At 40.5% G+C, this 11,515-nt stretch overlaps 1 protein-coding gene across 1 annotated transcript in view; it reads right to left on the bottom strand.

The window, feature by feature from the left end:
* The window catches only part of LOC102294843 (histone-lysine N-methyltransferase EHMT1), a gene marked incomplete in the record, with an annotated part of 55,873 nt that extends 44,485 nt beyond the window's left edge, over window positions 1–11,388 (bottom strand). The window contains 11 exon segments of the mRNA XM_042214835.1: window positions 1,341–1,447; window positions 1,547–1,635; window positions 1,726–1,809; window positions 1,941–2,245; window positions 3,656–3,799; window positions 4,784–4,929; window positions 5,071–5,299; window positions 5,921–6,003; window positions 7,985–8,120; window positions 8,227–8,596; window positions 11,252–11,388. Coding sequence (XP_042070769.1) covers window positions 1,341–1,447; window positions 1,547–1,635; window positions 1,726–1,809; window positions 1,941–2,245; window positions 3,656–3,799; window positions 4,784–4,929; window positions 5,071–5,299; window positions 5,921–6,003; window positions 7,985–8,120; window positions 8,227–8,596; window positions 11,252–11,373 — 1,815 coding nt within the window.
* Between the last annotated feature and the right edge of the window lie 127 nt (window positions 11,389–11,515).

Below are 11,515 nucleotides of genomic sequence, written 5' to 3'. Positions count from 1 at the left end.
AACTAAAACTATAACTGAAACTAATCAAAACTAAACTGAAACTAAGGATTTTCAAAAAAATAAAAACTAAACTAAACTAGCAAACAATTGGTAAAAACTAATTAAAACTGATATAAAATTGAAAATCTGAAGTCAAAACTAAATAAAAATAAAAACTAATGAAAATTGCAAAACTATTAAAACCCTGATGTGTTGTTTTTTTGTTTTTTTTTTATTTAATTTGTAAAGAATAATTTCCACCAGAGACTAAACTGGGAATCCTTGACTCACACATACTGTACTATACAAAATTTAAGATGATATCTTATTGCTCAATTACTTTATATTTTGATAGGAAAATGGGACCTAGGTGAAGCAATGTGCACAAACATACATAAATAGAGTACATACTGAAAAAATAGAGTTTGTACAATTATAGTAAGCTTTAAAGTCAGTATTCAGTATGACTACACCTTCCACCAGTGAGCCAAGACGGGCATGTTAACTCATACAGAGAAACCATGAACAACAAACAGAGCAGACAAAAACAAATGACAATGCTTTCATATGATCATATGGGGAGGAAAAAAGTGGAGCGATGTAGAAGTACTAGTGCATTATCGGAAATCTCCCAAAAGTGAATGCCAAACGAAGGTCACCTCAATCAGTCCCAACTAAAAGCGGAGAGGGAGTTTCACTTCTGAATTTAAACTGGGAGTTGGTCCAGCCTTGAAGTAATAAATGCATGAACCAGTTTTTTCAGTACCACTCTGAGAAAGGATGTTGGAATTTTAATAATACTGGACAGATAAACAAATGCACTGCGGCATATTAGTTCATGGTGCAAGCTGAATTAATTTATAGGATTATAAATTGTTTCTACTTATTGCAATGAGTAATTAACCATTCATTTTTTAAACTATCTGATCAGGATTTATTTATCTATACTTACAAATTCTTTTCTTTTCAAAACTCTGTCATTTTTCAAGATTAGGGATCATTGATCTTAAAAATGTCTTCCCAGGATTTATTTGACACAATTCCAGCTTTCCTCCCACAGAATAGAAAAATACTGGTGGCCACCAGTGCTGCTCTTCACACTGCTAATAGATTCACATACAGTATAAATGTGAAAATCCCACACTTCCTTCACTGACTTCCTTCTTGAGTTATAGTTGCAAGAAAACTTGACCTCTGACCTCAAGTTCAAGGTCACTTAGATTTAAACTCAAAGATTTCTAGTAGATGCACCTGTGGTATCACCTTGTCTTGAGTAATCGCATTTACAACTTGGGTATCCAAAAAGCATGTCTCCAATACGTCTTATCAAACAGTCTGCAGTGAAGCTAGTATCATCTCACCTGGACCAGCATGTGACAGATCTCCTGGTGACCTTCAGCAGCTGCTGCATAAAGGGGGGTGCATTTGTTTTGGCCCTCCATCAAAAAGTTGGGGTCCTTCCCATCAACTGTAACACACAAATTTTGGTCTTAAACAGCTGCCAAGAAGTAGATCCAGAGTTGATGTTTCTAAAGCCAATTTTCTTCTGAGAACATATGTGAGCTACCTAGAAGCTGGATGACCTTCTGGAGGTCTCCCTGCTTTGCAGAAATGTACAGCTGCCTTGTGGGGTACTTGACCTTCTTTGGTTTGAGGCTGAAAAGAATACAGGTTATTCATTTATCTCAAAGTGTAAACTTTGATACCCACACTGATGTCACTCTTATATTTCATGGGTAACCTTACTTCTCATCATCCAGTGCCAACAGAATGCTCTCCAGTGACTCTTTGGGAAGTCTTTCTGTAGTGTTCACAGCCTCATCCTTTAACCTGCAGAGAAAAAAAAAAACAAGTAGTAAGCTTGATTTATCCTTTAATAGTTCCTTTCATCCAGGAAGTTAGTCTTTACTTTTCATCTGTGAGGAGAAGAGATGTCATGGCCACAAGCAGCACTATGTTACCTGCTTGGGCTCTCATCTCTGCCTCTCTGCGGCTCACTGCTCTTTTTAGCTCTGAGCCCCTGTATTCGTAACATGTTTGGGACTGAAGCCGGCATAGCCACCGCAGATACAGCTGGAAGCAATGACTCAGGATTCAATCTAGGGACAGAGGGTGACAGATCAGCCTTGGGGACTGTGACCTCCTTTGCCCCACAGGCATCCTCTCCACAGTGGGGGCAAAACTTTCGGTCCTTCAGGATGGAGGCGCAGTCACGGTGAAAGCGGTGGGAGATGCTGCCGTAGGGCCTGCACTCCATGAAGGTGCCCTATGGGATAAAAGTTAAGAAGAACAGCAGTGAAACATTCAACATGTTTCAGATTGAAACGTTTCTAAATGGCCTGTATTTGTATGGCGCTTTACTAGTCCCCAAGGACCCCAAAGCGCTTTACATACCCAGTCATCCACCCATTCACACACACATTCATACACTGGTGATGGCAAGCTACATGTAGCCACAGCCACCCTGGGGCGCACTGACAGAGGTGAGGCTGCCGAACACTGGCGCCACCGGGCCCTCTGACCACCACCAGTAGGCAACGGGTGAAGTGTCTTGCCCAAGGACACAACGACCGAGACTGTCCAAGCCGGGGCTCGAACTGGCAACCTTCCGATTACAAAGCGAACTCCCAACTCTTGAGCCACGATCGCCACATCTTTCACTTGTCAAGCCACATATACACTCAAAGCGATTACTAATATTTTGTGTTAATTTGTGTTGATTTGAAGACAGGAACCTTCCTGGAAGAGAGGTCAGACATCTGTAAATGAGTCTCTTGGAGGAATGCGACATCCCCTTTAAATGTGTAAAGTAAATACACAGAATATCCGGAAAGTATTCTGAGCGCATCACTGCTCCACATGCTGTCATTTTAGAGTCTCATTCCAAAATGGATTAAAGTCAATTTTTCTACATACAATAATGACAAAATGAAAAACGGTGATACTGTGCAAACGTCCTTTGCACAATATCACCTGCAGGCTGCTGAGTTTGCATCTTTTGCTGTGAAGTACAGCCAGACTTTAGACCTCTTTGCCTTGGGCATTTTTAATCTGTAGCTCTGCTCTAAAAGAATGTACGTGGGCCCGCCTACTATCCTTGTGAAGGTTAAATGATTGGCTAGAATCCAAAGTGTATGACATCTCAGGGGAAAAAAAAAAGTACCGAAATGTGCGCTGCTTTTCGGTCTGGTTACTACCGTTTATGTCAGAACCGGTGCCACAATGGCACCGGATACCGGTACCCATCCGTACTTGGCACTTGTGCAGGTGAAGGCAAAGGGAAGATATGCTTCACCATATTTTCTAGTCTTTGGCTTAGAATGAAGTTGGTTTGGAAACATATTCAGCTATGCTTCATCTCCTGCTATGCGTTTGTGTGGGCGCCCCGTGCTAGCAGTGTCCAAGCATTTTTTTTTGTTTTTTTTTCTCCCCTTTTCATACCGCGCCCCCCTGCAATGGCTCTACGCCCGCCCCCCCCCGGGCAGGCCCCACACTTTGGGAAGCTCTGGTATATAGTATGTATAGTAAATATACTATATACTAATAGAGTATGTGAAAATGAAAAATGAAATATAGAGGTAAAATCAAAAGTAGTCAAAAACAGCCAAAAATGTCCTTTGAGCATGTACTGCAGTAAATTAATAATCGCAGGACTTTGTGTGCTTTGTCTGCTCACCGTCCTACAGAAGAGTCCACATCCAGGGCAGCACTGGTGCTTGACCATACCGGCTCGGTGATCCTCGCACAACACCAGCAGATGGACAGTGTTGGAGGGGCGCATCATTTCCTGTTTCATCACTCGCCTGTGACAGCGATTTAGCTGAGCAGAGACACACAGACACAAAAAATGAATACCACACTGATGCAGCATTAATGCAAACAAGGTTATTGTCACGCTGAATGACAGGACAAGTTCAGCCAAGCTTTAGCTCTCACGCTGATGGCCTTGCTTTTAATTTTAGAATACTTTGGTATACAAAAGTGGCTTCAGAACAAGCTCAAATCATCACCTCTCCATCACTGTGCTAGGTTTTTGACAAATGCGGCACTGTGTATTAAGGCTAAACATCTGCACTTTGATCTCAACTCTCCAAAAGACATTGATTCAGAAATTGTGTGTTTGTTCAGATGCATCTTAGCAAAGCCAAGCTGTGATGTCATGACCTTTTAAGAGAAAATAGCATTTAAAAACCTTTCCTATCAAGCCATTTTTTTATTTTACTGTGATAAACTTTAACATTTAACATGCTGAGGCCTATAGAGTCTGAGATGTAACTTGTGGACTTTCTGTTTTAGCTGTCAGACAGATTTCTCTGACCGCTGCAGTCTTCCATTGTGGTGAATTTACTGGGAGATTCACTCATGGAAAGACATTCTCTCTGTTGAATGATACGAGTTTATATTATTTGGAAATGGCCTTAAAACTCGTTGCAGACTGATGGGCAGCAGCAATTGCTTCTTTAAGACCATTACTAATTTTTCTGATAACACAGCTGAATGCTCCAGCCTTACCAAAACCTCTGCTTTTATAGAGGTGCCCACACTTACTAATGGTCATCTAATCAAGTATATTTGATTAGTAGCACTACTTAATCTCTTAATTCCTATCGAAGCAGAAAGGCTGTACTTAGTTTTGCCATACACTAATTGGCTAACCCTAAATTTTAGCTAAATAAAAAGTCATGTATTGTTTATATGAAGATGTGTTTACAAATAAAATTAATTTCATATAGTTTACTGTGAAGCTTTTTTCTCCAGGGGCAATGAGACCATGAATGTCTTTGTTATTCTAGTTGATCTTTACCGTTCCATCTGCACTCTCCATGGCCATGCAGGTCTGATCCAACGCAGAGAGGCCTCCTCTGCTGTTAGGTGTCTCCATGCGACAGCAGCATAGCGGCAATTCCTCAGCTAAGTCTGTTTCTGCCACTTCAGAATATGCTGCCAGACCTACACACAAAATCCTGTTATTCTAATACAGATCACAGCAAGCCTGTGAACTCTAAAACTGAGCATTGTAGAAAGAAAAGAGGAGCTGTGATGACTTCAGGTTAGAGGTAATCCAGTTATCCTTCAGTAAGTTCATCTTACCCGCTGATACGGATGGTGAGAGAAGCTCCTGCTGAGCTTTCAGGTCCAGGCAGTCCAAAGCCAGCTCTGTGTATTCTACATGGCTCCCTTGTCCTGACTCCATCTCCTCCACGTGCGATTCCCTCCTGACAGCTGTCGTTGCTCCAGCCTGTACAGTTACAGGAGGACTCACTGGTTTCTCAACAACTGCAGTTTGGTTCTTCTCCATTCTGACTTTAGGCTCCTCTTTCTAAAACACAGAAAAATAATAAAAAATTGATAAAGACAGGAATAACATTTTCTGACAATTTACGTCTAGTCATTTGAAAAAAGGCTAGTCCAAACTGGAAGTAGTCTGCAGGAACAAGTCCATGAAGACAACACTTGCCAACCTTAAAGTCCAGTGGGCACGTCTCAAATTAAGCTTCTCAACTTCTAGGTCAAGTGACTACCAGTGAGAGCAAAGTATTGACATTATGATTGACATGTATGATAACAAATTGAAGCGAACGAGTGACCAGTAACTACAAAGCAATTTGCAACAAGCAAACAGAATTCTGTGTAGACATCCTTTCATAGCAAAAGTTCTGAAACAGTTGAACAAGAAAACCACATCGTGACAGTGACAAATGAAAAATGCCAATGTCCCACTCAGAATCAGTCTGACAAATAATGAATTAACAACATTTAACCATACAAAAGAACAATGTCTGTAAGTGTATGCAGACCAACAGGGAAACATACAATGCCATGCGATTCAAAGATCTGCACTTGGTATTAACAACTGCGTAATATCTTAGTAGAGTGCCTCTTTTCAACCAAACCCCCAGTCAACGTTTGTGTCAGTGAGCAAATAAATTAATAGACCTGCCTTCTCTGGCTGTTTAACTGCCTTGGCCTTCTTTTTAGGGACCAGGTTGTACATTCCCATCTTCCGCTTCTTCCTCTTCAGACCTAGGAAAGGGACAAAAAGACCAAAAATATTTGACCATAAACATTTTTATTCTGCGAATGTCAAAACTGTGAAATTTTATACTGCCAACTGTATTCGCTTGTTTGCCTTCACACGCACATGAACTTCAGCGACATCTCATTGTTAAACAGAGATGGGCAGTAACGCGTTACTTGTAACGCGTTACTTTCTTGTAGGAACGCTGCGTTACTAAAACCGTGATTTTTTTGCGAGAATGTCTCATGACAATGACGTAAGCGAGTGCGACGTTCACGACAACAGCTGTGTGCAGATCAACAATGGATAATATATCATGTAGGGGAGATAGTATGAGCGTGCAGCGTTTAAAGCGTGGAAGTACTGACCTTACTTTGAGTTTGATTCCATAAAAAGTGACAAAAACATTAGTGTCCGTTGTGCGTAGGAAGAAAACTTCTTTTTACAGCGAAAAAAACCCCTAAACAAGCACCGAGTGCGCAACGACATAATGGGAAATTCACAGAGAAACTCGCGGATTCTTCCACTGACCGCTGCGGCACACCTGCACCAGGGCACACCTCCGCCTACCCCACTCCTGCTTTACAGGTGAAAATAGAGCAACAGGACCGCTAGTGCTTGATTTTATTTATTTTCTGCTGCGTTTTACTTGCATCTATTTGAAAGACTGAGTGTAAGCACAAAAAATATTTTTATTTTATGTGCTGGAATGTACAGAAAATAGGTTTAAATGTTAAACTAATTTCTTCAAGTCAGAGAATGGTGCATATAATTTAATTTTTAGTTGATGCATAAAGTTAAAAGATTAAAACTGATAAAACAAGTTAAAAAAAAAGAGACTTTTCCATTTGATTACATTTTGTATGGTGGATTATGCAGAAAAAGTAGAATTGGGCTAAAAGACCTATCGCTTTATCACCTATTCAGGTTATAAATCGTGTTTTTAAAAAGTAACTAAGTAACTAATTACTTTTGAAACTAAGTAATCAGCTTACTAATGGATTACTTTTTTGGGGAAGTAATCAGTAATCAGTTACTGATTACTTTTTTCAACTAACTTGACCAACACTGTTGTTAAATATGATGGTCAATTCAGTCCATTCAAGTTAGAACTACAAAAAACTTTGGAGAAAATATTTGTATACAAGTTGCTGATGTGAAACTCAAAAATATAGTGGATTAAACTCTCACCGTGAGAACGGTTTTGATTAATGGTGTAAAACCATGCAAATTCCAAACATTTTTAACTTAATACCAGATTATAAATAAAACTTAAGCTCTAAAAATTTGATGTCTTCTTTAAACAGTGACCTACGTTAGCAGGTCAGGAAAAGAATGTTAACTTGTTATTTTCTGTTATATCGCGAGAGTACTCTTGCCCGCGAAGTGTTGTTGTTGCATGTATGTAAAATGGCGTAACGAATAAAGCGCTGGGAATGAAAGTTCGACGTTGTGTCTTTTGAGTTAACAAAGAAATTCTATCAATACGGGTATATAGGCTTAAATGATTTGCCTTGTTAAAAATATTTGGAGCATGATTACGGACTGCACAGTATCAATTTACACCTGTTTACTAAATGCCTCACACAGGCAACTGCAAAACAAGAACAGAAAACAATTTTTAGTTAAAATTTAAGAACTACCTATCTTAAAGCCTTTAACATTATTTGTCTTTTCCACTTGTTCCCAGCAAAAAATCTGTTAAGTATGTAAGTAGTTCAGATGAAGTAAAGGTAGGGAACGGACACAGATATAGAGAATTCCTGTATTCTTACTCAGATGCAAACTGCTGTTTGGACACATTTCTAAACATAGCTCCTTTGATATATATGCACAGATTTCTTCTTCACCTACTCCTTTAAACAGTAAACGTGGCATGCACTTTGATGCATACTTGTTACTTATGATGCCATCTGTCTGCAGCAAACTGGAATCAATAAAAGATTTCATAAAAATTTAAATTTCCAAAGGAATGGATGGACTAACCAGCCTGAGGTTTGACTGAAGTGGAGACGGTCTTCTTTCCTTTGCCTTTGGGGCTGTGATGAAGCTCCATGTTGAACAGCGGTCCAGACTTCACTGAGTCTCTCACAGCCAACTTTGACATCTTCAAGCTGGCACCCTTTGAAGATGATGAGAATGTGATGTTATCAAGTTTATATGTGCATTATATAAACACAGCATATTCTAAATACTGCCTGATAACATTTCAAAGTAAATCTGTTTACCTTGTCAGTAGACGGACTTGGTTGCACTTTTTTTCCTGGCGTCACCTGTGATGAGCCTGAACTGTGAGCCTGTCTTTCTGAGTTCCCAGCAGCAGTAGGTCTTTCTCTGAAGAGTGGAGTGGTCACACATCCAGCAGTGCCCAGAAAAAAGCTGACAGGAGAGCCCAGAGGATTCCCAGTTGCTGTCCGTTTGCTGTGAAAAGGTGCATTGGCTATGGGTGAGCTGTGAAAGGGAGTTATCAATACTTTGGGCCTTTGACTGCTCAGTGACACTTGTCCTTTGACACCCACAGGTGTTCTAGAAGCAGGACTTGAAGGTTGTCTGCTGGGAGAAGGACCCTCATCGGCTGCGCTGTGATCCATTGCTGTGCTGTGCAAAATAATCACATGTAGTACTGTCATCTGGGGTCCGTTCTTCGTACCTCGCTTACTACATCCAAGATCAAATGACACATCCAAGATCAAATCATCGCGCTAACTTTGAGCTCGCTATCCGGTTCTCCGAACACACCTGTTGTTGACGATTAGTATAGCTGGATGAAGTAATGTGAGATCACTGGGTGGCTTAACAGGGGCTACGCATCGATAGTAGAAACATTGATCGGCAACCCTTTGATTGGTCGGCGAAAATGTCGAAGGAGCGCGCTCAGTATTTTTCGGCAGCAGAGCAAGAACTCTTGATTGAGGGATTTCAGGAGTTTCAGAGTTTAATTAAAACGCAAGGGAACACTGCAAAGGCTGCAAAAGCAAGGAGAGAGGGCTGGCAGAAAGTTGCTGACAAATTAAACTCGTAAGTAATTTAATAATAATAATGGATTGGATTTATATAGCGCTTTTCAAGGCACCCAAAGCGCTTTACAATGCCACTATTCATTCACTCTCACATTCACACACTGGTGGAGGCAGCTACGGTTGTAGCCACAGCTGCCCTGGGGCAGACTGACAGAAGCGAGGCTGCCATATCGCGCCATCGGCCCCTCTGGCCAACACCAGTAGGCGGTAGGGTAAATTTATTATATTATATATATTATATTATATTATATTACATTATATCCTCTTTCACATTAGAGCCACAACAGGACCCACTAGAACATGGGAACAAGTAAAAGTGAAATATAAGAATATTCTACAGAATGGTAATATTTATCACTTATATTGCTTTTAGTCTCTTGAGAAAGAGACCCTGAAATAATCTGTTTGTTTGTTTATAACAGCAACCAAGAAAAGGGCAGAGCAAAAAAAGACAGGTGGTGGTCCTGCACCCCCTCGTCAACAAGTTGGTTAAGTAAATAATACCCTCACGGGAAAATCGATATCTCTCTATGAGCACACTGTCGCGCTGAGCTAAAGGATCCTGTCTATCCCGCAATATACGCTGAATTCTGAAAACTCTCCTTATCAATCTTGCACCTTCCGCAATGGGGGCTCGCGTATACGACGGACTGGTGCCACTCAAATCCACCTTCGCTTTTATAGCCGTGGTCTCTCATCTTGATTACACGAAGTAATTTACTATTACTACTCTAAAATATGAATTACATCTGAAATAATCAAATACATGAAATAGAATGATTAATAGTACATTTCCCTTTTTTTAGGAAATGACCTGTATGTATCTGTATGAAATCAATAAAAGAATCAAATACTGCATTATCTTTAGTTACATTGATAATATTTATTTATGGTAAAACAGTGGTAAAATATCGCTGTTGCTTTCGTATAAATGAAGCGGACATACCTGAGTGGCCGCGATCTAATCCTGTTTACATAAAGTAAGCCTGCTCCCGAGCAGGTTTACGCTTACGGATCTGTTGCTATGACAGCAAGTCCCGGATGAGCTTCGGGAACCGAACGATCCAAGATCACGCGAAATCGTCAACAATCAAATCCAGCTAACTTACTTAGCGAGGTACGAAGAACGGACCCCAGGTTAGACTTTATTCATCAACAGACTACATGAAAGGTTCCTTATGCATGTAGTGACCTTACCAAAAGGCCTTCTGAGCTTGTTGTAAACTCACTACATAAATAAAGCTAAAGAGAATTAAATTGTACTGTTGTTTTTAGCGCTCCTTTTCGAGGTTACACTGCTATGCAGTTTGAGACATCTGATCTTAAGACGAACTAAAAGCAGTGCAAATACCCTTCAACATAGAGGGTAATGGAGATTGCAGCAAAAACACAATTATCACATGTTTGCATGTCAATGAACTTTGACCCGAAGGGGTCTGGCCATTCATTTTTGTCATGTCACGTGACACACCACACAGTATACATATTTCACGTCGCCTATTTGCGTGTTTCGCTTAGGACTGAATTCTAACAACTTTTATATACATAGAAGTTCGAAAGCAGCAGTAAAGAAAGAATACGAATATTTGTTGTCAGTTTGTGCCCCTTTTTTGGTTTCCAATAGCAGCTCAGCGGTAACAGAGCTAACCACCGTTAATCCTAAAAGTAAACTTAGCGGGTACTTTCGAAAACTACTGAATGTTATTCAAAGGCACTTTCTATCGTATCGGGGTTGTTTGGAGACTCCCAAAAGACCTTTCCAAACAATCCAATCCATGCAAAATACGTTTTTGAAATGCCATTTCCCATGTTATTCTTGCGGCAGATGGGCTGCCATCTTTATTTTCATTCGGAAGCAAAAGCCTAAGTTAGGAAACGAAATCAAATATTTGTAATCCTTTCGTGGACGAATTCTTTTTAGTCGTGATCGCCACAGGAGTCTTTGAGGAATCTCCAGATACCACAAAACAACTCGGAGTGTCTGAAAAACCACCCTTCACGCTTTTCAAATATTACATGTTCTTTAGCGCCTTTAGAGAAGTCAACAGTTAGCTCTGTGACCAAAAAGTATGCTAATACATTAGAAACACAAACTGGGTTAAAGATGCAAGAAAGGCCGTGGAAAGCTCGCTTCCGTAGAGAAGCATTGCAAGCCACGAGTGATAACGGGCAACCGGAGGTTGTAGCGCTAAAAGCCAAAACAAAAAGTTACACCAGCAGAGTTTCATCCTACCTACACTCATCCGCATAGCTGTCCAAACTAAGGTGGGACCGATGGAACAGGAAGACTACGGTCCTCACTTCCGCCCCACCCGCATGCTCACGTGACGCATTGGGAGCGCTTGCAACTTGCATCCTTGGTGAAATCTTTTTCAAGTGTTGTAGAGTCTCTGCTTTCATTAGCCGGCTAAGAAGAGGAGGATGTCCTCCCCTGTGTGGGAACATTTTGATCTTATTCCTCCCAACAAGGTATGTAAATTTCTACAGAAGATGTATT

The sequence above is a fragment of the Haplochromis burtoni genome, unplaced genomic scaffold (genome assembly GCF_018398535.1).
Source record: "Haplochromis burtoni strain Fernald_Lab_line unplaced genomic scaffold, NCSU_Asbu1 Contig_616, whole genome shotgun sequence".
NCBI lineage: Eukaryota > Metazoa > Chordata > Actinopteri > Cichliformes > Cichlidae > Haplochromis > Haplochromis burtoni.
This window is presented reverse-complemented; position numbering and strand designations above follow the sequence as displayed.